This window comes from Phyllobates terribilis, unplaced genomic scaffold (genome assembly GCF_046119375.1).
Source record: "Phyllobates terribilis strain yellow unplaced genomic scaffold, ASM4611937v1 Scaffold_9__5_contigs__length_417890890, whole genome shotgun sequence".
NCBI lineage: Eukaryota > Metazoa > Chordata > Amphibia > Anura > Dendrobatidae > Phyllobates > Phyllobates terribilis.
In genome coordinates, this window is record NW_027362769.1 from 92,727,925 (window position 1) to 92,755,066 (window position 27,142).

Below are 27,142 nucleotides of genomic sequence, written 5' to 3' on the forward strand. Positions count from 1 at the left end.
CAGCAATAAGTCCTGCTTTTGTGTTGGACGCAATGATAGGTCTGGAGACAACGTGGACAGCACCATGAAGAGGCCTTCATAAGAGACCATCACACTGGTCCTTCTCACAGGATTATAGCGTAGGGTGACATAATATGCGGAAGCTAAACTACTTTAGTATTCATTACAAGAACACTTACTGCTCAGCGATCCATTGATTTTGTTGTGAAACGAATGGTACGGCCATTTCTCCAAAGTTTCCCAGGAGCAGTTTTCCAATTAGATAATGCCAGGCCACATGTTACTCATTCTACTGTGAGCAGCCTGCATCTAAATGTGCTACCATGGTCTGCAGCGTCTTTGTTTTGTCTCCCATCGAGACGGATCTGGGATGTCATTGATGATTTGCCCAAGTGCATTCAGCGAGTCAGAACATTCTTCAGACCACAATTAATTACTTCATTGAGAGCAGCCAAGATGTATAAATGCAAGGATTTCTGTGTGTTACATTCATAATCAATACTGAATAAATTAAGATATTTTGAAAATGTTCATCCAATTTTTTCATCATTTGCTTATCATTGACATTTCAGTGATTTTCATAATGCCATGACTTTTCTTTCTTGGAGTTGCAATTTCAATGTTGAGGTATGTACAGTGGGGGAAATAATAATTTGATCCCTTGCTGCTTTTGTAAGTTTGCTCACTGACAAAGACATGAACAGTCTATATTTTTAAGGGTAGGTTAATTTTAGCATTGAGAGAATGAATATCCAAAAAAAATCAAGAAAATCACATTGTATAAATTAGATACATTTATTTGCATTTTGCAGTGAGAAATAAGTATTTGATCCCCTACAAACCATTATGCGTTCTGGCTCCTACAGACCAGTTAGACACTCCTAATCAACTCATTACCTGCATTAAAAACAGCTGTCTTACATAGTCACCTGTATAAAAGACTCCTGTCCAGAGGCTCAATTAATCAGTCAGACTCTAACCTCTACAACATGGGCAAGACCAAAGAGCTTTCTGAAGATGTCAGGGACAAGATCATAGACCTGCACAAAGCTGGAGTGGGCTACAAAACCATAAGTAAGATGCTGTAAGAAGGAGACAACTGTTGGTGCAATAGTAAGAAAATGGAAGAAATACAAAATGACTGTCAATTGACATTGATCTGGGGCACCATGCAAAATCTCACCTCGTGGGGTATCCTTGATCATGAGGAAGGTGAGAGATCAGCCTAAAACTACACGGGGGGGGGGGACTTGTTAATGATCTCAAGGCAGCTGGGACCACAGTCACCAAGAAAACCATTGGTAACATATTACGCCTTAAAGGTTTAAAATCCTGCAGTGCCCGCAAGGTCCCCCTGCTCAAGAAGGCACATGTGCAGGCCCATCTGAAGTTTGCCAATGAACACCTGGATGATTCATGTGTACCTGGTAGCCACAATAAGGCGTTTCTCGATACCAGGACCTACCAATGTGTTTCCTCTCTTAGAGACTAACATCTGCATGTGCATAGGAAGATAAGAACCTGCTGTAATTAAAACCGCCTGTTATTTGTTAATTTTACATGGAGATGGCTAATCTTAGTAAGCACCTGTACACACCAGTTTTCTGTTTTGGTCGTTCATCTGATCACATGACCTTCTTCCATGCCTCCTCTGGATCATCCATATGGTCATTAGCGAACTTCAAACGGGCCTGGACATGTGCTGGCGTGAGCAGGGGGACCTTGCATGCCCTGCAGGATTTTAATCCATGACGGCGTAGTGTGTTACTAACGGTAATGTTTGCGACTGTGGTCCCAGCTCTCTTCAGGTCATTGACCAGGTCTTCCCGTGTAGTTCTGGTGATTCCTGACCTTTCTCAGAATCTTCCTAATCCGACAAGGCAAGATCTTGCATGGAGCCCCAGACCAAGGAAGGTTGACAGCCATCTTGTGTTTCTTCCATATTCTAATAATTGTGCCAGCAGTTGTTGCCTTCTCACAAGTTGCTTGCCTATTGTCTTGTAGCACATCACAGGCTTTTTCAGGTCTACAATTTTGTCCCTGGTGCCCCGTCTCATGCTGCACATAACACATCTGCATCTCTGGCTGCTATGGGCATAAAAGGGGACAAACTTATGGTGTGGCACCCATGCTCCCCTGACCTCAACCCCATTGAGAACCTCTGGAGCATCATCAAAAGGAGTGTCTATGATGGCAGGAGGCAGTTCACATCTAAGAAACAGCTCTGGGAGGGTATTATGTCCTCATGCAAAACAATTAAAGCAGAAACCATCCAAAACATGACAAATTCAATGAATGAGAGAGTTCAGAAGCTCCTTTCGAACAAGGGGTCCTATGTGCAAATGTAACATCACCTAGAATAAAGTTTTGAGTTGAAAACTGTTTGATTTCAGTTTCTAATAACCTGCTAATGCTTATAATTTCAAAAATGACCATTTTTTTGCTCTTTATTAAAATGAAAAGGTTGAAAACTATGCTGTGCATAATAATTTGGAACATGCATTTTGAGTGCAGTTTGAGTTTTTTATTTTTTTAAAAATATACTGTTATCATAGGCAGTTTGTACAAAAACCTTTCAATTGTACTCTAATAGTTATTTGACTGGAAAATTACAATGACTGCAATTCATATAGGTAATTTGGGAAAATCTGAGAAAATATTATTTGCATAATAATTTGGAACACAGTGTATATATATATATATAGACAGTATATATATAATTTGTCTTTTTTTTACCTATATGTGCAGAAATATAGAAAAATACATTTCTGACATTTACATAAAAAATTTCAGTGACCAATATAGCCATCCTTGTTTTCAATAACAGTCATAAGCTCCATCCATGGAGTCTGTCAGTTTCATAATCTGTCGACGATCAATTTTTTGGGCAGCACCAACCACAGTCTCCAGACACTGATCAGAGAGCTGACTGTTTTCCTTCATTGTAAATCTCCCATATAAGAAGGGTCTACAAGTTCACAATAGGATTTAGGTCAGGTGACGAAGGGGCCATGTCATTATTTCTTCATCTTTGACCCCTTCATGACCTTGTCATTTTTTGTTTTTCCTCCCCTTATTCCAAGAGCCATAACATTTTTATTTTTCTGTCCCCATAGCTGTATGAGTGCTTGTTTTTTGCGGGACGAGTTGTAATTTTCAGTGATACCATTCATTTTATCATGTGATGCACTGGAAAGTGTGAAAAAATTCCAAAATACTTCGCTACGATGTGGGAGTACTTTGATTAGGGGCTATGATGTTTAGAGTATGGCCCCTCCCCTGCCAGCTATCTCATAGGTTGCTGTGCAGCACGGTGGAACGCAACCCGGATATGACATTTGCATTCCACTGCCGGACCGTGTGTTCCACGCACTGGACATGAATCCTCTGCGCTGGAAGTGACATCGCGAGTGTCACAGCGTGACGGTTTAAGAGGTAGGACAACGCCAAACATTTCAGTGCCGCTTGATGGTCCAAGTGCAGTGACCTGCGGCGATAGGGTGCGATAATGGTGGGTTGAGTTGCCACCATATGAGTGAGACTCCCCTGATGAATCTATTATAAGAGAGGAAACGCGTTGGGAGCAGCGCACCTCATATTTTTCAACCTACTGTATGGAATGGCCGGGACAGACTGGGCTTTACTGAATCCGGAGGCATAAATTGGGTGAGAGAGTTCCTATTATTATTCAGCTTATGTATGCTGGTTTCTCTACTTCCACCCTTATACAGGTTATGGTTGTTGTATTTTGTTAGGTTACACTGTGATTTGACACGTTAGGTAGTGTGGTAAAGCGACTTGCTCGGCTCTCCGGAGGCAGACACAGGACACACGGTTTGGGTAAACTTCCTGTGGGTTTATTGTGCGGCATAAACTTCAGCAGCGTCCCATAAAAATAAACAGTCCCTCTTGGGGTTAACAGGAAAACAAAAGATGAAATATACCAGTCCTATAGCCAGCAAGGCCTTTGCCGGCTGCAGATAGTCCAGTGAAGTTTCAGCAATACCAGTCCTGTGTTGCTCTCTGGCATCAGCCACACACAGCCTGGAGACTTCAATCTCCAAACCACACACTCCACCCAGGAAAACAAACTGACTGAACATTTCAACCCTGTTCAGCCACACCCTGAGGGGAGGTATGGAGAATGACTTCCCTCCCATCTCTACATCATTCCCATAAAACCACACCCTTTAAAAGAGGTAGCCCCCAGCATATAACATGTTGGCAGAAATTCTGTAGGTCTTAGTTCACACGGGAGAGCATCCTGAGTGACACATACCTCCCTTCGCATATAAAACCAGTGACTCTGTCACATATTCCCCCTCTCTGCCCAAAGCTCGGGGTTTGGGCACCTTCCGATACCAGAAAGGGAATTCTAGAAAGGGCATCAGCGTTCCCGTGTAACTTCCCGGGCCTATGCTCTATGTGAAAGTTGAAGTCCTGAAGAGCTAGGAACCATCTAGTTACCCTGGCATTTTTACCCCTCTTTTTCCTCAACCATCTCAATGGAGCATGGTCTGACACCAACTTAAACTTCCGGCCTAGTAGGTAATATCTAAGAGTATCTACTGCACACTTTATGCTAGACACTCTTTCTCTACTATTGCGCAGTTCTTCTCGCATGACGAAAGTTTCCGGCTCAGATAGAGAATGGGATGCTCTTCCCCATTTATCTCTTGAGAGAGTACGGCTCCTAGACCAACCTCTGAAGCGTCTGTCTGGACCACGAACTCTTTCTTAAAGTCTGGTGCAACCAGGACCGTCTGTTCACACAGTGCTGACTTCAACAGTTGAAACGCGGTCTCTGTCTCCTCCGTCCACTTCACCATGGTTGACCTGGTGCCTTTTATGAGATCAGTCAGTGGCGCAGCCATCATAGCAAATTTTGGGATAAACCGCCGGTAATATCTTACCATTCCAAGGAACGATCTTACTTGTTTCTTGGAGAGCGGTTGCGGCCAGTTCTGGACTGCATCCACTTTATTGGCCTGCGGTTTTATTTCACCTCTCCTGACAACATAGCCCAAGTATTTGGCCTCCTCTTTTCCAACGGCACATTTTCTCGGATTTATGCTAAATCCCGCCATGTTCACTACAAATGGCTGGATTTTAACCGCAGTTATATGTGATACGTGTGACGGACAACCACGGTTTTAAATAACAGGCCTGTAGGATACTATTCTTCACAGCCACCTTCGTGTGAATAGCTTCACTGATACACTGCAACAAAATGGAAATTGAGGCCAGAAACGGCTGAATTTGGAACGCAGTTATATGTGATACGTCTGATGGAGAACCATGGACCTCATGTGAATAGCTTCACTGACACACTGCAACAAAATGTAAATGGAAGCCAGAAATGGCTGATTTTGGAACGCAATTATATGTGATACATCTGACGAAGAACCACGGTTTTAAATAGCGGGCCTGTAGTTTACTAATACTATTCTTCACAGCGACTTCATGTGAATAGCTTCACCGACACACTGCAACAAAATGTAAATTGAAGCCAGAAATGGCTGAATTTGGAACGCAGTTATATGTGATACGTCTGACGGAGAACCACGGTTTTAAAAAGCGGGCCTGTAGTTTACTAATACTATTCTTCACAGCGACCTCGTGTGAATAGCTTCACTGACACGCTGCAACAAAATGGAAATGGAGGTCAATATTTTCCATGTTCACTTCAAATTGCTATAATAAGGAAAAGGTCTGGCTGTATTCTGCAGCGCTAACAAGCAAATGGAGCAGAAAAAATGTGTACTCTGGATTGCTTTTAAAGCAAATAATCAGGTTTAAGATAAAAAAAATTAGCCCTGGCCCCTGATACCTGGGGCTATGTCTACAAATATCTGTAACAGCAGCAGTCAGAACATGTAATGGACCCTCTTCTGCAGTCTGCCACATACCCTGCCTGCCTTGCTTTTTAAGCAAATAACCAGGATTAAGATAAAAAAAAATAGAACTGCCCCTGATATCTGGGGCTATGTCTAGAAATATCTGTAACAACAGCAGCAGCAGACAGAACGTGCAATGGACCCTCTTGTGCTATATGCACTGCAGTCTGCCACAAACCCTGCCTGCCTAACTCCTGCTATCACCACTGAATATATGCAGCTGGATTAGTGCTAAGCATCTCTGAGAACTCCTTCAAGATTGTTGGAAGACCATTTCCGGTGACTACCTCTTGAAGCTCATCAAGAGAATGCCAAGAGTGTGCAAAGCAGTCATCAAAGCAAAAGGTGGCTACTTTGAAGAACCTAGAATATAAGACATATTTTCAGTTGTTTCACACTTTTTTCTTAAAAATATAATTCCGCATATGTTAATTCATAGTTTTGATGCCTTCAGTGTGAATGTAAAATTTTCAAAGTCATGAAAGTACAGAAAAATCTTTAAATGAGAAGGTGTGTCCAAACTTTTGGTCTGTACTGTATATGTTGTGGAATACCTATACTAACTATAAACAAGCAAATCTGTCCCTGACATAGCAGCAGCTCTCCCTAGTGATATACTGATCACGCTTTTGACTTACTTGAAATGTCTGAAATTCCTCCAGACAAACTTCAGATGTTAGCACTACTCCAGGGGATTCTTACCATCTATGACCCTGACTTTGAGCTGCCACTACCCGATGGCGTCCTCAGCTTCACTTACCGGCTGGTTATGAAGCTATTGAGAGACTGCCTGACCAAATACCAACAAGGGCGTATAAGCTCAGAATATCTTGAGCATTTACAGCAGAACATATGGACATTAGTACAACAGGTAAGATGCAGACAATCTGCACAAATCATATAGAAATATTAATAGATAATAATAATGGAATACAAGGTTATTTAAATTGTTCTTTAGTCCGACACAAATATAATTGTAAGCCCACTAGCATATAGTCGCAGGGACTGCATAACATTAAAAAGGGGAGGTGACATTGGTTTAGTTGAGTTGTGGGTTGTAAATGAAATTACTTAGATAGTATGGGTAAGGGTTCATGGTTTTTCAAGGGTAGATGACCTTTACGACTTTCCCGGGCTTTGAACGGGGAGAGCTTGAAATCCGAAAGGCATTTGCTTAAAGGGAACCTGTCACCAGATTTTCCCAATGTAAAGTACGGCCACAAACTTTAAGGCCTGTTTTGTACCATTCTAGTAACCTGTACATAAGCCCCCAATCCCCTCTGCATAGTACAAAAAAATTACTTTTATTATAGCCCCATACGGCACGGACAAGTTCCATGGGCATCACTGGTTTAGCTTCATTGCCTTCTCTCTTCCTACAATCACTGCCCTCCTTCCCAGCTTCGAGTTTCAGCCATGGGGGTGGCGCCGGTGCAGCTTCAGTCATCGTTCTGTGTATAGAGAGTGGCGGCTGTAACCATGCCCCCGACACTGACTGACAGCACATCGGCATTAGCATTTTTTCACATGGCAGGTTCCCTTTAAAGTTGGTGGCTGTAGTTTATATTGGGAAAATCTTGTGACAGGTTCCCTTTCTTTCTGGTCTTTATGCGGTCTATATAATTTATACCAAATCCCCAGCTATGTAGTAATTGTAGCTTCAGATAGAGAGTAAAATGGTGACATTCTTCAATCTCATCCTTTTCTTTCCTGTTTATTTCCTCTTTATAGGTTGAAGAAAAATCCCAAAGTGGAGAATTGGCCTTTTTTAAACAACTGGTCCAAAATGTCCTGCTTGTACTGGAATATTCAACCTACTCACTGAATCTCCAGATTACCAGTCTTATAGCAGAAGGTCAGATGTGTCATGTTGGAGGCCTCCCTGTCCGCCCCAGGCAGGCACAGGATATTTTATATCAGCCTGTCTCTGCGGCTCCATCCTCTATGATGACAGTCTGTACTCAGCGGTGTAGAATTTGTATTTCCGCCTCTGTCCTGCTCCATCATCACAATCTTCCTTCTTGTAATTGCTGCAGTTCTGATAATAGAAGTTATCAGAGAACAGTTGTATATATAAGTCCCTTATACATATAATGTGGATTTACTGGAGGGAGCCGTCATGTATAGTCCATCCAATACTGAAATTAATCCAGAAAATCCAGGTTTAGTCCTGCCTGCCTTATGTATACATTAATTTAGTATTTATGAAATATTATATTTACAAATATTATATTTACATATATACATATTATATCCATCAGGAAACATCAGAAGGCAACTCCGAAGAGGTGCAAGACCGAAAAATTGCTGACCCAGATATCAGTCAGTCGGGGCTAAACCCTGATCTGACAGAAGGTAAGCCAATAATCTAATATTCTAACACATATAAAGCCAGAGAATTTGTTTATCCTCTGTATGAGGCCAGTGACGGCTCCTGAACCCATGTAATTCTGAAATCCTCTTTGTTTCCCTCCTCTGGGCTCTTCTTAGCTCCAAAATGTACAAAGAGGCTCATAGCGCCCCCATTCATGTAAATGTTGATGATTATATCAGATCCTAAACAATCACACATTTATGGTACAGTATACGAATCTATGGATATGTGATAAATACATACAGTATGTGCAAAATATCCATATAGCCAGTATTATACCATTTACAGAGGTCTTGTCCTTCTGTCATTATACGGATGTAATATAACAAGTGCTGGTGTGACGCCTCTACTCAGAGAAGCCCGTATTTTACTCTGGGTGTTGGGGGACTCGGTGTCGGGCCCTGTTGGAGAGATGGGATGCAGCCGTGGCCCGGGCCCGACCCGTGCTCAGGGCCGTCACATTAGAAAGAGATGGTGTGGGCTTGTCCGGGTTGAGTGGCTGATTAATGACTACGCCACCTGTGGTGCCTGGTGAAGGGTCACCAGCGCCGCTACAGTCCGCTGAGGCCAGGTGTCATGGCGGCCAAAGTTCTCACTGCTCCCCACAGGCGGAGCAAGGCCTCAGGGCAGGCAAACAGCAAAGAGAGGGGGTAGTAGTGCGGGAAGTACGGGCACCGCGTCGCATGGTATGGCGAGTAATGAACAGTCCGGAGGCCATAGGGGTGAACTTCCAAGGCTTTACTCACTTATAGGTGACAGAGGGAAGGCGACTCCCTGAACCCCGCGATGTCCTGCTGCCACCAGGGACGGGGGTCCGACTACCTCCGACAAAGTCCAGTGTTCGGTAGCGACCCTACACCAGAGTTTTCCTGCACTACAGACTTCACCCTTTCCCGTCTGTGCGTGTGTGGATAGGCCGGGTCTCCCTCTGAGCTCCTCTCAGGACTAGGGCACGGGTGGCAATTCCTCTCCATCCGATGCCTGGTGGGATCCTCAGGGCCTAACCGGGCTTTCCCGTCCAGGACATAGAGTACAAGGTCGGGTGTCTTGGGCCGGTACCCCTCTTGCAGCCGGAATCCCTCTGAATAGATCAGGTAGGCGAGGACAGGTGGCGAGCTCCGCTCCGTCTGTATCCTCCCCGGGACCCATTTGCTAGGGAGCCACACTCTAAAGCTCCCGGGACCTTCTTGATCCTGGTCCTTGGCCGGGTTGAGACATTCCTTGTCTACAACCTACCTCTCGTCCCAAGGCCAGTGTCCCTTACCGGTGCAGGCCCACACAGGATCTGCACTCCCGGAGGGAGGTCACATTACACACAGTAGTTGACAGTACAGAGAACAGCCGATGAAGAACCAAGATCAAAGATGGCTTTCTATTAAATATGAAATCTAAAGTGTAACTTACTGGTAAGTCCTCCACCCTCACCCACTAACTGGTTCCTACCACTTTGTGTTCCCCAGTCTCCCTGTAACCAGGGGAGCAGCACCTAGGGCTTACTAGCTCCCTCTGGTGGAGAAGTGTGGTGTTGGATGCAAAAGGTTAGGTCACAACCATCGCACTGGGCTTACCTCAGAGGAGGAACACCACACTCCATTAGAGAAATGCAGCATTCCTGTGGCGGTCGAACCCTCAGGGGCGCCACATTCCCCCCTGGTAAAACACAGCACGTCCGCGGGCTGCAAAAGAAGTAACACCTAGGAAATTTTCTTTTTATAATAACACAACTATCTTCCCTTTATGGGAGGCACATTTCTTAAACGTTGCATAACAAGGTGCATAGTATAAAAGTACAAAAGTATAAAATTATAAAATTATAAAAGTGCTAGCATTTTTCCAGAGACATTAGTGCAAACAGACAAGTTAAGGTGCAAAGACTCAGAGTCAGTTGAGGTAGAAATATTCGCGGTTTTGTATAAAACCAATATGGAGCACCTAAAGAGATGCAGACTATATACATAGGGAAGGAGTCTGTCTGCTGCCAGTCCGCAGGTACATGTGTCTCTAGGAAAACTGGGTTAGAAATCAGGCATAATAGAAAAAAGTCAACTTTTAAACTTGTAAACAAAACTGCAGCAACAGCCGGGGGCTGCTTTAAACTTCGGGCTGCCTTCCTGGAAAGGGCTCATTCCTCCTGACGGAGGCTAGCCGGTCCCCTGAGGCTGAGCGCGGTGTGGCGTCGCTCCCGGACACCTTGTGTACGTCCAGGGCGTACCACCCACGCTCCCCCTGGTGGCGAGTGAAAGTCACTGTGTCGCCCGGGAAGAGGTTCCAACCGGGGTGTCCCTTCTAGAGGCGCTGCTTGACGTCCCGCCGGCTGACGAACACATCGTCCTGGAACTGGGACACCGGATGAACCCCCACCCCGCCTCATGATGAAAACGGACGACTTGGCCTTCGTACCGGGGACTGGGACGGGTGGCCTCCTCCTGACGCGCCCGAGTCTTTGCAGCAATGGTCCGGGCCTCGAGGCGCTTGCAGCGTTGCTCCCGCTGGCGCTGCTCCCATGCAAGCTGGAATATCTGGTCGCTGCACCACTGGCTCCTCCTCCGCGCTTCAGCCCGGGTCTCCCGGGGGAACCCCATTAGGTCGCCCCCCTGGTTTTCCCAGGCCCACTCCTCAGCCTCGGGCCAGGTTACTGCCGGTGCAGGTAGCGGGGTTAGAACGGGTTGCTGCGAGTCCTCTGTAGACGCGGACCAATCCGGGTTGGAGCCGGTAGTTTCCTCCGCAGCTTCAGGCACCTCCGTATCAGGGTTTGGGCGGCATCGCAGGTCCCCACCCACGGCTGCCGATTGCAGCTCTGGAGCCAATGCTTGCTCCCAGGTGACCGCGTGGGGAATTAGGTACTCTGTCATGAGGTCCAGGATAGTAACGGTAGGCTCTGCAGCCGGGGCAGGGGTTGCACACTCACCCGCCTCTGGGCCTCTCTCGACCTCTGTCACCGAGTCGACTTGTCCTGGGCCTTCAACTCCTTGGCGGCGGTCCCGGATACGCAGCAGCATCTCCTCCCGCCACGCAGCCGTCGCCGCCTCCTGGGCCTCTTTCTGCCTTCTTAGGAGTTCCAGAGCTTCCTGCTGGAGAAATGCAATTTCTCCCGGGGTTAATACGCTGCCACCTTTCCCTCAACCGGGTTCAGTAGACGCATGGTCTTGTTCCCCAGAGGCATCCATGTCTGCCTCCGTTGACTGCCAAGCTCCGACTGCAATGGCCGCACCTTGTTGCTTTGCTTCTTCCTCCTCTTTCGGGGCGGTTCCTGGGCGGAATGCTGACAGGCCCGCCTTCGTTCAGCCCATCCAGTTTGACGGGCATTACCCCGCGGACAGTCTCTGATGGAAGGGGCAGTCTACATTTTTTGCGCCAAACGGGAGCCCCGCCCACGATGGGAGGCGTTCAAAGACAGTCTTTTTACAGCGTTATGGCGTCTGTTCTTCTTGGGCGGGCGCCATTTTAAGTGTAAAACAACAGTTCAAGGTGTAAGGCACACAGAACCCGATAGCAATGGGCACTTCTTCCTTTGCTGCGGGCACGCGGATCCTGCCGACTACGCCAGGTTGCGGGCACGCGGATCCTGCCGACTACGCCAGGTTGTGACGCCTCTACTCAGAGAAGCCCGTGTTTTACTCTGGGTGTTGGGGGACTCGGTGTCGGGCCCTGTTGGAGAGATGGGATGCAGCCGTGGCCCGGGCCCGACCCGTGCTCAGGGCCGTCACATTAGAAAGAGATGGTGTGGGCTTGTCCGGGTTGAGTGGCTGATTAACGACTACGCCACCTGTGGTGCCTGGTGAAGGGTCACCAGCGCCGCTACAGTCCGCTGAGGCCAGGTGTCATGGCGGCCAAAGTTCTCACTGCTCCCCACAGGCGGAGCAAGGCCTCAGGGCAGGCAAGCAGCAAAGAGAGGGGGTAGTAGTGCGGGAAGTACGGGCACCGTGTCGCATGGTATGGCGCGTAATGAACAGTCCGGAGGCCATAGGGGTGAACTTCCAAGGCTTTACTCACTTATAGGTGACAGCGGGAAGGCGACTCCCTGCTCCCCGCGGAGTCCTGCGGCCACCAGGGACGGGGTCCGACTACCTCCGAGAAAGTCCAGTGTTCCGTAGCGACCCTACACCAGAGTGTTCCTGCACTACAGACTTCACCCTTTCCCGTCTGTGCGTGTGTGGATAGGCTGGGTCTCCCTCTGAGCTCTTCTCAGGACTAGGGCACGGGTGGCAATTCCTCTCCATCCAATGCCTGGTGGGATCCTCAGTGCCTAACCGGGCTTTCCCGTCCAGGACATAGAGTACAAGGTCGGGTGTCGGGGCCGGTACCCCTCTTGCAGCCGGAATCCCTCTGAATAGATCAGGTAGGCGAGGACAGGTGGCGAGCTCCGCTCCGTCTGCATCCTCCCCGGGACCCATTTGCTAGGGAGCCACACTCTAAAGCTCCCGGGGCCTTCTTGATCCTGGTCCTTGGCCGGGTTGAGACATTCCTTGTCTACAACCTACCTCTCGTCCCAAGGCCACGGTACGAGGGCTGTGTCCCTTACCGGTGCAGGCCCACACAGGATCTGCACTCCCGGAGGGAGGTCACATTACACACAGTAGTTGACAGTACAGAGAACAGCCGATGAAGAACCAAGATCAAAGATGGCTTTCTATTAAATATGAAATCTAAAGTGTAACTTACTGGTAAGTCCTCCACCCTCACCCACTAACTGGTTCCTACCACTTTGTGTTCCCCAGTCTCCCTGTAACCAGGGGAGCAGCACCTAGGGCTTACTAGCTCCCTCTGGTGGAGAAGTGTGGTGTTGGATGCAAAAGGTTAGGTCACAACCATCGCACTGGGCTTACCTCAGAGGAGGAACACCACACTCCATTAGAGAAGTGCAGCATTCCTGTGGCGGTGGAACCCTCAGGGGCGCCACACTGGTATAGTCCAATATATGACTTCTCTTCATTATTTTATCATTATGTTAGAGGCAACTGTGCCGACAAATACTGATCATAGAGTATGTGAGACACCAGAGATCCACAAATCTGCCAGTGTAAGTACCAGAGGAGACATCTGTATATCATCGGAAAACTGGGTACGAATTACACATCCAAGTGTAGTTTCTACTTCTGGAGCTTTTATTTTCCTGCAGCTACTATGTCTTCATGTCATTTCTTATTCTTTTCTAGGCCGCGATCGGATCAATTACCCCATGGAAAATGCCGTGTAAGAGCGACTTTACAACATCCAAACTGATCAGCAGTGGAGTTTTTGGGTGAGTTTTATGCTGGTTTAATACATATCTCTCAGGGTTAGAGAGAATACATGAGTCCACATTACTGTACACATCTAGTTGTCACTATTCAGGTCAGTTAGGATGTGACTTGGATGAGGACCACCCCATAGGTGATCATTTACGTATTTTATGTATTTCCAGACTTGGATTTCTAGAAGACTTGGATTAGTATAGAAGACCATTTGATGAGGTCTATAGGCAGACTGTTAGTAAGAATTAATTATAAACAATGGAATTTTCCTCCTCTCCAGGGCCGTCCACTTAGTGTGCCATAAGGACACCAACCAGTTATTCGCTATGAAGAAAATAGAGAAGCGAAGCCTGAAAAGGTCAAATAAACCTGAATGGGCCTTTCTAGAGAGGGACATCCTAACATTCAGCGATTGTCCCTTTGTGGTCTCCATGTTCTGCTCCTTTCCAACGAAACTTCATCCATGTATGGTCATGGAGTATGTACCAGGTAGGACATATCCATTGTATCTGTATATGGCCACGTCTGCTTAGCCCTAGTGCTTTATATATCATCAGAATGTGTCCACATGGACAAGTTGTATGTCCACACTGCATTTACTTACTGGGTTTGTAGCTGAAGCCCCACTCTGTCTTTTTATATAGGACCACTCAGCAGTATACAGTATATACTCAATATTATCCAGTGTATCTCTAGCTATGACGCCCTGACCAATGTCTCAGTTTATTTCTCATTCATTCTCATTGTAACAAACCCTCACCTGTCATATTTGCTTTCTGCTGTAGGAAGAGATTGCCGCACTCTTATGAAGTATAAGGGTGCTCTTCCTGTCCCCTTGGCCCGTTTGTACATTGCGGAAAAGGTTCTTGCCGTGGAATATCTGCATAGCTATGGTGTGGTGCATAGAGACTTGACGCTTGAGAAGTAAGTGACCCTTATAGTAGAGTAAAGGGGTGGAAAGTTATAGTTTGTTACACAGTCTTTGGGTTGTTACTTGGGGCTGACACCATATTTTCTTTCAGTCTTCTGATAACATCAACTGGCCACATTAAAGTCACTGATTTTGGGCTTTCTAAACTCGGCATTATGAGACCAACATCAGACATCTACGAGGCCCCAACTGTGGACATCACCAGAGTTCCATGATGGCAAGGTCAGCTTTACTTACAGGATCTTGTTCTTTACAAATCTCATCTATTTCTCCTTCTCTGTTATTTTCTCATCTAGAAAATGTTGTCACAATTATTTTCATTGATCATCATCTCTTCTGTTGGTTTCCAGATATTTGGCTCCGCTTATTACATAGCCCCAGAAGTCATCTCAAGGAAAGGCTATGAAAGCCCTGTTGACTGGTGGTCAGTAGGCGCCATTCTATATAAATTTCTTGTAGAATCTGTGCCATTCGGTGGGATTCATAAATATGAGATTTACTACAGTATCGTCATGGGTAAGTAAAATAATCCGAATGATATGTGATTTCATTGTTATTTGGTTTAGTTGCTTAGATTCGTTTTTTTGTTTAGTCACTTGTGTTATAGAAAAGTTTTTTTTTATTATTAAAGCTAATGAAAAGATTATATTTTCTCTAATATTTTGTTTTTCATTTAACAGATGACTTAACTTTGAAATTTTACTCTCCTTCAGCCGATGTTCAGGACATCATCACTAAACTGCTCAGAAAAAATCCAGCAGAAAGACTTGGGACAGGTAATGTATATGTAGCACCCCGAGGGCTCGGCTGCTACAGGGGTATTGCACCTTAGTCCAGAGGTGTGATATTCCACTCCCGGGTAAGGATGGAGTGTGGACCGGGGCTCAGTAGGCTGCATGCACCACACACACCCCATTTCCGAGGAACAGACCAACGGTGCTCCCACTAGACAGAGTGCAGGCATGACAGCTTCTGTTCCTGGCTGGAGTGGGGAGGGGGAGGAAAACCCAGTGGTGTAGGAGCAGATAGGGGTGGGTTTCTGGGCATAGGTAGGAGCCCATTGGTTGCTAGTCACCTGGGCTCACACATAGAGGGAGGTATAAAAGGTGGGCACCATCTTAGATCAGGGGTCAGTTTAGAGAGGAACTCAGCCAGAGAGGGCTGACAGGGAGCTGTGGCTCAGTCTGGGCCCAGCCCCAGAGCCAGGCCTGGAGTAGAGGCCTGAGACAGCAGAGAGGGAGAGAAAAGAAGGAACAGCAAGGAGAGTAAGAAAGGAACTGAAACAGAGGAGAAAGGAGGCGAGGAACACAGAGAAAGGCCCAGAGACACGAAGGCAGAAGGAACCCCATATTCCCAGAGGAGATACTGGGTGAAGGGTTGGCAGAATAGGGTACCGGAACCCAAATTGGTGGAGGCGACTAATCCTCAGCCAAAACCGGAGGTTGTCACCACATCTTGGTGCGACCCCTCACTACATCCACCAGAAAGGCATACCGCATAGGGTCAGGGAAACCGGGGAGAGGTTTCACCAACAGAAGGCCCGAGGAAGCTGGACAAAGGTGGGTCACTGGTGAGGACGGCCAGTAGAAAGGAAGAGAGGGGAGCTCTGAACCGCACTCTGGAATTGCCTGGGAGTTGACCGAGTCCCTCACCTGGTGGACGCAGCACGGCTCGGGCGGTCACTGCTGGCCGAAGTGATCTGAACAACAACAGTGAGTAAAGCTTTGGAAACTGCACCACAAGTCTCTGTGTTTCATCGCCGCACCAGCACCATCAGTACTGGGACACTCGCACCATCACTCCCATCATTATCCACACTAGCTGCCCTGAGGCAATACTCCTCCCGTGGGGAGTCATCCCATACTCAGCTGCACAAACAACATCAGCCTCAGCGGTCTGCAGTGCAGCGGCGGTCCCCACTGACCGCAATCCACAGGTGGCATAGTCGGACACTTATTACAATACAAATAGACTGCCACTGGTTTGACCACCCTGGGCACGGACCGGGTCACCGCCACGGAGAACTACAACCCCCAGCGATCCGGCTCCGGGTATTCCCCCTGCACAGCAGCAGCAGCTCACAGGCCCAGGGGGCGCGTCGACTTTGGCGTAGTCGGCAGGATCATTACCAACCCGCCACAAGCGGGTATTGCGTGCCTGAAGAAAACTGCACATGTACCTTAAAAAGAAGTCTCCCGCCATTTCCAGAAGTTTCCCGCCGTCCGGAGTCGTTTCCCGCCATCCGGAGCCGATTCCCGCCATCAGACGCCATTTTGGACCGTTTCCCGCCATCTTCATCCGTTTTTCCCGCCCTGGCAGAGCGGACGCCATTATGTGCGCACCAAAAGACAGCAGGAAGCCACCTCCCATCGTGGGCCAGGTCCCAGAATGGCACCAAAGGAGGAGCCCGCCCCCACCAGCAATGAATGCAGCAGTGGGGATGTCCATCAACGTGGGGGGGCTGCCCCTGAAGGTGATTGTCAGCAGATTCCCCCAAGACCAACCCCCATGGGGGCGGATAGGAAAGAAAACTGTGGGGCAGGGCGCGCTCTGGATCAGTTTGGACCTGCTGCACCCGGAGATGGAGGGAGCAGCGAACCCCACCAGCACCCTGGCCCGCAGCCTGCTGCAAGCTGAACCACCCTGCAGCCTGACGGAACTGCTGGCCCAGCTGCCTAGAGACCCGGACCGTGCGCGCGCAGCGCTGGAAGATCTGAACAGGAGAATGGTCCGGGCGCAGCGGGATGTGTTTGCCGGGTGGAGAGAGGAGATGGCCCAGCAGCACGGAGGTGACCAGCAGAGGACTCCGCCGGGACCGGGCAACGCGCTGACTGCTGGGCGCGGAGAAGAGGGACCGGCAGCTGCAGATGACGCCGCGGAGGAGGCCACGGAGACTGAGGCAAGTAATGGGGACGCCACCACCCCAAGCCCGGGGAACACCAGCCTGCCCTAACTCTCCGTTGCGGGACCCGAAGCCCCGGGGACCGTACCTGACACCACGCCTCCACCGCCACCAGCTAGGCCTCAGGCAGTAAGCACCGTCGTCACGCCCCGCCCCGCGCTGTGCCCTCTGAACCCTGGCGCCGTACAGCGTGAAACGTCACAGGCCCGGACGCAAGGCCCAGCACACCCGGGCGCCGTGGCCTCACCAGCGCCCCCTACCTTGGCGGTGCCACCCCCGGGCACGACCGACAAGCGATCGCCGGCCTGGTCGCAAGGCCGAGTGCCCCCGGGCGCTGCCACCCATCCGAAGCCCACAGTGCCACCCTTGGGCGCGGACCTGTATGCCCAATATACCAGCCCGGACGGCCTACCCTTTGAATGGCCGCCGGAGTTCGCCAACCCCCGTCTCCGGAAAGAGCGACCCCTGAGTGAGCCTTTGATCCCGGCCCCGGAGACCGCCAACATCGCTCCACCCCTGCCGGAGGATACCCAGTTTGCATGGGACCCCACTGGCGAGAACCTCATGGGCTTCACCCAGGAGACCCGGGCTGAAGAAGCCCAGCGCCTGGAGTGCTGCCATCAGCAGCTAGCCACCTATGACGGAGAGCGGCGGCAGAGGCGCATCAGGGAGCAGCGACTCCAGGCCAGGAGCGCGGAGCAAAAGAGGAGGGCCCGACAAGACACCCACGCCATCCGCGGACCCAGAGCCACCGGGACCGTAGTCAAGTTCCAGCTGGAGCACGGCTGGGGCTTCATCAGAGACCCGGAGGCTGACACCGACGTCTTCGTCACGAGAAGGGACGTCGAAAGCCACCTGCCAGAGGGACATCACGGACGTGACCTGTACCCCGGCGACGTGGTCACCTACACCCGGCACAAGGGCGCAAAGGGACTGTATGCTCTCCATGTCCACCGTCTAACTGAGGAGGAGCTGCGGTACCGCCCAGACATGGACTACCCTGAGGATCCGGACGGGTCTGAAGAGTACAAGGAGGACGCATCAGGAGGACACCGTTACCAGTAAACGGTAAAATGGAACTATATATAGTTACCCGTCAGGGTACAAGAACTGTTACTTGTGTGCCCCTTCCTAAATTACCAGGCTGTGGACTGTGAGCAGCCACTCCCTTATCCCCACTGGCCGAGGACTGAGAGCGGCCAATCCCTTGTAAATAGTTGCGCTTCTTAAAGCGCCCCCTACTGGTTTTATACAAAAACCGCAACGTCTACCTCAGGATTAAATGGACTGTTGCACTTTTACCTGGTCGCAAGTTGCACAGCGGCCAGAACTCAAGAATGTTCTACTTGAGAAAGTTTTATATTGAAAAGTTCTATATGCTGCTAGAATAATAATACAAATGTTTTATGTGATGTTTTATATGCTAAAAGAGTTCCAGTGGCATTAGCAAGATGTTTTATGAAAAGGAGTACCAAGTAACGTTAAAAAGAGAAGAATACCTCCCATAAAGGGATGAGTGAAAAGTTAATGTCTTATATACGAATGCATTCTAAAATTTTGTATGTTTAAATTGTCTTTGCTCTTTTCCAGCCCGAGGACGTGCTGTGATTTACCAGGGGGGAATGTAGCACCCCGAGGGCTCGGCTGCTACAGGGGTATTGCACCTCAGTCCAGAGGTGTGATATTCCACTCCCGGGTAAGGATGGAGTGTGGACCGGGGCTCAGTAGGCTGCATGCACCACACACACCCCATTTCCGAGGAACAGACCAACGGTGCTCCCACTAGACAGAGTGCAGGCATGACAGCTTCTGTTCCTGGCTGGAGTGGGGAGGGGGAGGAAAACCCAGTGGTGTAGGAGCAGATAGGGGTGGGTTTCTGGGCATAGGTAGGAGCCCATTGGTTGCTAGTCACCTGGGCTCACACATAGAGGGAGGTATAAAAGGTGGGCACCATCTTAGATCAGGGGTCAGTTTAGAGAGGAACTCAGCCAGAGAGGGCTGACAGGGAGCTGTGGCTCAGTCTGGGCCCAGCCCCAGAGCCAGGCCTGGAGTAGAGGCCTGAGACAGCAGAGAGGGAGAGAAAAGAAGGAACAGCAAGGAGAGTAAGAAAGGAACTGAAACAGAGGAGAAAGGAGGCGAGGAACACAGAGAAAGGCCCAGAGACATGAAGGCAGAAGGAACCCCATATTCCCAGAGGAGATACTGGGTGAAGGGTTGGCAGAATAGGGTACCGGAACCCAAATTGGTGGAGGCGACTAATCCTCAGCCAAAACCGGAGGTTGTCACCACATCTTGGTGCGACCCCTCACTACATCCACCAGAAAGGCATACCGCATAGGGTCAGGGAAACCGGGGAGAGGTTTCACCAACAGAAGGCCCGAGGAAGCTGGACAAAGGTGGGTCACTGGTGAGGACGGCCAGTAGAAAGGAAGAGAGGGGAGCTCTGAACCGCACTCTGGAATTGCCTGGGAGTTGACCGAGTCCCTCACCTGGTGGACGCAGCACGGCTCGGGCGGTCACTGCTGGCCGAAGTGATCTGAACAACAACAGTGAGTAAAGCTTTGGAAACTGCACCACAAGTCTCTGTGTTTCATCGCCGCACCAGCACCATCAGTACTGGTACACTCGCACCATCACTCCCATCATTATCCACACTAGCTGCCCTGAGGCAATACTCCTCGCGTGGGGAGTCATCCCATACTCAGCTGCACAAACAACATCAGCCTCAGCGGTCTGCAGTGCAGCGGCGGTCCCCACTGACCGCAATCCACGGGTGGCGTAGTCGGACACTTATTACAATACAAATAGACTGCCACTGGTTTGACCACCCTGGGCACAGACCGGGTCACCGCCACGGAGAACTACAACCCCCAGCGATCCGGCTCCGGGTATTCCCCCTGCACAGCAGCAGCAGCTCACAGGCCCAGGGGGCGCGTCATATACAATAGTATTAATAATGACTTATTATACCTCTGTGACCAGACAGATGATCATGTCCATGAGGATCAGCACTGAGGCTCTCTGCTTCACCTATTTGTCCATTCCCCATGCTTCATGCTGTGACTTTCAGTATATTTCCTTCATGTCAGCTCTGTTATGTCTTCAGTTCAGATTAACATACAGTAAACTGTACAGATATGGAGCCGTCTCTCTTCTGATGTCTGTATAATTAATTTTTTCTGTCTTTCCAGGAGGTGCAAATTAAATTAAGATTCATCCATTCTTTAGTGACTTAGATTTTGACAACCTTCTAAGTGAGAAGCCGATATATATTCCTAAACAGGGGCGTACATAGGAATCATGGGGCCCCATAGCAGAAGTTCTAATTGCCGCCCCCCCCCCCAAAAAAAAATGTAAAAATGTAAATAATTGTCGGGGTCACAGAAGAGCAGATCTCACAACTTTCCAGCCTTTACATAGTAATTTTCCTCCTGCTGAAGTCCTAGATCCCATTTTCATTGCCCATAAAGTGTGATACCAACAAAAGTGTCCCCCAAACACGGTATGATACCCCCATGGTGAATTCCTCCACATGCGCAGTATAATGTCCCTACTGTACCCCACCTCAACTCCCAGAGTAAAGTATGGTGACCACAACACAGTATGATCTCCCAACTGCCCCACACTCCATAGAGTACAATGCACTCCCCTGTGGTCCTCCACACAGTACAATGCACTCCCCCGTGGTCCTCCACACAGTACAAAGCACTCCCCCCGTGATCCTATCACACAGTACAATGCACTCCCCCCGTGGTCCTCCACACAGTACAATGCACTCCACCCATGGTCCTCCACACAGTAGAATGCACTCCCCCCGTGGTCCTCCACACAGTACAATGCACTCCCCCCATGGTCCTCCACACAGTACAATGCACTCCCCCCGTGGTCCTCCACACAGTACAATGCACTCCCCACGTGGTCCTCCACACAGTACAATGCACCCCCCCCCGTGGTCCTCCACACAGTACAATGCACTCCCCCCGTGGTCCTCCACACAGTACAATGAACTCCCCCCGTGGTCCTCCACACAATACAATGCACTCCCCCCGTGGTCCTCCACACAGTACAATGCACTCCGCCGTGGTCCTCCACACAGTAGAAGACACTCCGCCGTTGTCCTCCACACAGTAGAAGACACTCAGCTGTGGTCCTCCACACAGTAGAAGACACTCCGCCGTGGTCCTCCACACAGTAGAAGACACTCCGCCGTGGTCCTCCACACAGTAGAAGACACTCCGCCGTGGTCCTCCACACAGTAGAAGACACTCCGCCGTGGTCCTCCACACAGTAGAAGACACTCTGCCGTGGTCCTCCACACAGTAGAAGACACTCCGCCGTGGTCCTCCACACAGTAGAAGACACTCCGCCGTGGTCCTCCACACAGTAGAAGACACTCCGCCGTGGTCCTCCACACAGTAGAAGACACTCCGCCATGGTCCTCCACACAGTAGAAGACACTCCGCCATGGTCCTCCACACAGTAGAAGACACTCCGCCATGGTCCTCCACACAGTAGAAGACACTCCGCCATGGTCTTCCACACAGTAGAAGACACTCCGCCATGGTCCACCACACAGTAGAAGACAATCCGCCATGGTCCTCCACACAGTAGAAGACACTCCGCCATGGTCCTCCACACAGTAGAAGACACTCCGCCATGGTCCTCCACACAGTAGAAGACACTCCGCCATGGTCCTCCACACAGTAGAAGACACTCCGCCATGGTCCTCCACACAGTAGAAGACACTCCGCCTTGGTCCTCCACACAGTAGAAGACACTCCGCCATGGTCCTCCACACAGTAGAAGACACTCCGTCATGGTCCTCCACACAGTAGAAGACACTCCGCCATGGTCCTCCACACAGTAGAAGACACTCCGCCATGGTCCTCCACACAGTAGAAGACACTCCGCCATGGTCCTCCACACAGTAGAAGACACTCCGCCATGGTCCTCCACACAGTAAAAGACACTCCGCCATGGTCCTCCACACAGTAGAAGACACTCGCCATGGTCCTCCACACAGTATAATGCATTCCCCCATGGTCCTGTACGCAGTATAATGCAGCCCCCCATAGGGTAAAATGCAGCCCCAGTCCTCCAGTATTATCAGTACACACTGATTTAAAAATAAATACACACTTACCGCTCCTCGTTCCCCGCTGCTTCAGTCTCTGCAGCGCGTCTCTGTCATCACCTCAGCAGCTGCCAGCTCCACTGTCTGACACAGCGTGGCGCGTCATCATGCTGCTGCGTCAGACGCAGAGGAGAAATGATGGGAGAGGGAGTGTCACATGATGCTCCCTCCTCCATCATAGCTATCAACCAGGGCCGGCTCCAGGTTTTCATGGGCCCCGGACGAAAGAGTCTCAGTGGCCCCTTTAACACATCCAACAATTCATGATGCACAGATACCGCAGAGAAATTATAGATATAGATATAGTACAATGCCAAAAATTTCACTGACTTCTTACATGTCATGAGTGATATCTATTGTAAATTCTACAATAGCTCAGAAACCGGCGAATCCTCACAGCGCACAGTGCAGACCGGATAGTATAGTCCTCCATACAGTGTTATGGCACCACTAAGTCCTCCATACAATATTATGGGCACCACATAGTCCTCCATACAGTATTATGAGCCCCATATAATGCTCCATACAAAATACTGGATCCCATAAAATGCACCTTAGAGAATACTGCCTGGTCCCCATGTTATGTCCCATGTAATGCCATACGCAGGCTGGACCCCATGTAATGCCTCATGCCTCCTGGGCCCCACACAGAGCTCCTACAAGCCCACAGCATCCCCCCCAGAGCACCCACAAGCCCGCAGCATCCCCCCCAGAGCACCCACAAGCCCGCAGCATCCCCCCCAGAGCACCCACAAGCCCGCAGCATCCCCCACAGAGCAACCCCCCAGGGCCCACAAGCCCGCAGCATCCCCCCCAGGGCCCCACAAGCCCGCAGCATCCCCCCCAGGGCCCCACAAGCCCGCAGCATCCCCCCCAGGGCCCCACAAGCTTGCAGCATCCCCTCCAGGGCCCCACAAGCTTGCAGCATCCCCCTCTCAGAGCCCCCACAATCCCCCTTAGGGCCCCCACAAGCCCGCAGCATCCCCCCCAGAGCCCTATTTACTTCCCTCCCCCACCCTCCACATTGTGTGCAGGACTCCCCCTCCCCCCTCCACATTGTGTGCAGCCAGGGGTCCCCACCTCCACCCACCCTCCACATTGTGTGCAGCCAGGGGCCCCCACCTCCACCCACCCTCCACATTGTGTACAGCCAGGGGCCCCCACCTCCACATTGTGTGCAGCCAGGGGCCCCCACCTCCACATTGTGTGCAGCCAGGGGCCCCCCACCTCCACCCACCCTCCACATTGTGTGCAGCCAGGGGCCCCCACCTCCACCCACCCTTCACATTGTCTGCAGCCAGGGGCCCCCCACCTCCACCCACCCTCCACATTGTGTGCAGCCAGGGGCCCCCACCTCCATCCACCCTCCACATTGTGTGCAGCCAGGGGCCCCCCACCTCCACCCACCCTCCACATTGTGTGCAGCCAGGGGCCCCCACCTCCACCCACCCTTCACATTGTCTGCAGCCAGGGGCCCCCACCTCCATCCACCCTCCACATTGTGTGCAGCCAGGGGCCCCCACCTCCATCCACCCTCCACATTGTGTGCAGCCAGGGGCCCCCCACCTCCACCCACCCTCCACATTGTGTGCAGCCAGGGGCCCCCACCTCCACCCACCCTTCACATTGTCTGCAGCCAGGGGCCCCCACCTCCATCCACCCTCCACATTGTGTGCAGCCAGGGCCCCCCACCTCCACCCACCCTCCACATTGTGTGCAACCAGGGGCCCCCCACCTCCACCCACCCTCCACATTGTGTGCAGCCAGGGGCCCCCACCTCCATCCACCCTCCACATTGTGTGAAGCCAGGGCCAGGAGCCCCCACCTCCATCCACCCTCCACATTGTGTGCAGCCAGGGCCAGGGGCCTCCACCTTCACCCTCAGGAGTCAGCAAAGTGCAGCGCCAGCACAGTAAGGGGACACATTAAAAAAGAAAAAAATACAAACTGCCGACCCTGCTCACCGTCTCTCTCTCTCTCTGTCCACACAGAATGGATGTGCACACCCTCATGTGCTGAGTTCCTGCTTCCGACCCGGGCCCTGCACACTGCTGCTCTCTAGCTGGAAAGCTACGTCAGCCAGGAGGCGTGCCGTTCTTATGCAAATCCAGCCGGAGCATTCAGCCAGCAGCAGACCAGGAACCAGAGAGAAAGAAGATTAGAGGAAGGTATATGGCGGCCGGTGGGCGTCGCTTACATTTAATTAAAGGCATACAGCACTGTCAGCACAGCACAGCCGCCGGACCGCAGCGGCCGTTGCGGGCCCCCTCACCCGCCGGGCCCCATAGCAGTCGCGTGGTCTGCCGCCATTGGCGGTACGCCACTGTTCCTAAACATAAATCAAACGAGGACACCAGACACTTTGACAGTAAGTAGAATGAGACGTGATCTGGAGCAGGCTACTGTGTGTCTTGTCTTTCATTATTTGTGACTATCAGTTCCCATCATTATTAGTGATAACACAGTGACTGCGATTAGACTAATAATCTCTTAATAATACTTGTACTTTGCAGCTCGCTCAAAGAGACACAAACATGTAGATTCAGACGAAGGGGACACAAGTGAGGACAATGACTGGCCAGACAGCCAAAACTTTGTGTCATCTTCTCACAGGCTTTTTAAAGTAAGTATGTGACCTATAAAGTCCATCAAATCTATCATTAAAAAGTTGAAAAGTACACATATTTTAAATCTTATTTTTCTCTGTGTGTTTTAGCTATGTTCCACCTACACCAGGGCGATGAACAATGAGGAGCCCAAGTCACCTCCAGAGTGTTCCCCCGAGAACAGCACAAAACTCCCTGAAATGTAAGTAGATTATTATGGGGTTTTGTTCTGATATATGTTCCAAACACCAAATACAAGACGTGTAACACAAGACTAAAAGTAGGCCTACAGCACACAATGATTGCTGATCACTGTGGGTCTGAGTTGGGATAACGTTGGCCATATTAGTATTCTCCATCCCTGCTGATAGAAGGGTGTATTGGGCAGGATATCCCCTCCATTTTGTCCTAATTGGCCTTATAGACAGGTATTCTTCTACTTTGTATTGTTTATATTTGTAACTTACGTGTTTTTCTTCTACCAAACAGGCAGAAAGAATCTTCCCCTTCTGAAACTGATGGTGACAATCAGTGTTTCACTGCTGGAGAAAGCAAGTCATCATCCACATCATCAGGTATGTTCAGGTGTATCACACATCTAGTTATTGTTAGAACCCCCTGTTAGTTTTTTTTCTATTTTGTGGTCACGTGACCTGCTGCCTATTTATTCTAGCTCCGCCCTTCTGGCTTTGCTGGACTTCAGTGTTACTTTGACTCTTAATCTAGCCAGGTGCTTTGTACCTATCTCTATAGTTTGCTTGGTCCTTGGACCTCTAAGTATTTTTGTCTGTTGGTCTTTTTGCTCTGCTACAACTTCTGCTAGGAGGTGTCCAATTTTGTCCCAGTCCTTAGTACTTTTAGGGACCCTTTCCTTATATCTATAGGTCTGCGTTCAGACTAGCTGAGGATGAAGGCGGGTCTGTTCACAAGGAACAGGTTGCCCGCTGCATCGTAGGGAATCAGTTTAGTCCTATTGTAGGGACAGTTTTCCTATCTTTCCTTAGTTCTTGTAGCAGATCATAACAGTTATAACCTATAATCAAAAAGTGTAATGTGAATGTGTACATAAAGAGTTAGAAAATTTGGATTTTTTTTTAATGTACCCTTAAAATGATGAACAGTCCAACACTTCAATTCTCACCCTTCTTGGTGTACATTAAAAGTTCAAAGTTCATTAAAAGTACAGTCTTGTTCCAAAGTAACCCTAAATATTGTGCCCACAGCATGATATTGGCCCATACTGAACCTTTTTATGCCCTTAATTTTACATCTATTATAATGCAATGTCAGATTACCAGCACTATAGGGGGCACATATAAATTAATTCTTCTATATAAGATACAAAGCTAGTCCTATAGGACTTTATAATCAACGTGATTTTTTTTACTTTCTGTTAAGAATTACCAGCTCAGAATAAAGAAGAATCTGCATTATACCAAGGGAGAAGTAGAACAGGTAAGTGTGACAATAAGCTCCATGTTGTATGATGTCAGTGAGAATAATTCATGTGTAGAAGATGTAATCTGCCACTGGTGTATGGATAAGATACCTCTGCCATCCTGTCACAGTGACACCACAGTAGTATCCTGTAATATGGCATCCCATTACATTAATTTTACATCTCTTCTCATAGGTTCCATCTTCCGCCGGTTGATATCATCCTGCCAGCGAGGATTATCCAGAGCTGCTTGCGCCATTAGAAGCAGCTGCATCTGTGGAGGCAGCTTCTAAGGCACCTAAACCTCTCAAAGACATGAAACCTTAACATCTAGTGCCTTGGAGAAAGTACAGCAAGTCCACCATCTAAGCTGTACCTGTGTGGGAGGATTTGTAACATCTACCTGTGGCCTTCTGATCATAAAGAAACATCTGCAGAAGATGAAGGCCCCTCCAAGAACACCTCTTAATCCTTCCATACAATTCTTAATTAAAAAAAATATATATATATATTTAAATCAATTACATTTTCCTTACATTTCATAGAATACTCCTCACATTTATGGCATGTCACCATTTGTATCTCAATTTAATATGGGAGAGAATTTAGAAGTGAAAATGACGGGT

At 49.4% G+C, this 27,142-nt stretch overlaps 1 protein-coding gene across 2 annotated transcripts; it reads left to right on the forward strand.

The window, feature by feature from the left end:
- Positions 1-8,211: 8,211 nt before the first annotated feature.
- Positions 8,212-26,910, forward strand: LOC141161659 (microtubule-associated serine/threonine-protein kinase 3-like). 2 transcript variants are annotated; one of them, XR_012250668.1, is made up of 13 exons: positions 8,212-8,252; positions 13,428-13,513; positions 13,786-13,994; positions 14,291-14,429; positions 14,528-14,658; positions 14,787-14,952; positions 15,117-19,887; positions 24,464-24,640; positions 24,986-25,095; positions 25,189-25,280; positions 25,568-25,653; positions 26,477-26,533; positions 26,712-26,910. XR_012250668.1 is itself a non-coding variant. In XM_073646780.1 (13 exons), the coding sequence occupies exons 2-5, from the start codon at positions 13,458-13,460 to the stop codon at positions 14,649-14,651; spliced, it is 528 nt and encodes a 175-aa protein (XP_073502881.1). In that variant the 5' UTR covers positions 8,212-8,252; positions 13,428-13,457; the 3' UTR covers positions 14,652-14,658; positions 14,787-14,952; positions 15,150-19,887; positions 24,464-24,640; positions 24,986-25,095; positions 25,189-25,280; positions 25,568-25,653; positions 26,477-26,533; positions 26,712-26,910. The 2 variants fall into 2 exon arrangements, 1 of the variants encoding a protein (XP_073502881.1); XM_073646780.1 differs by having other exon boundaries at positions 15,150-19,887.
- The last annotated feature ends 232 nt before the right edge of the window (positions 26,911-27,142 follow it).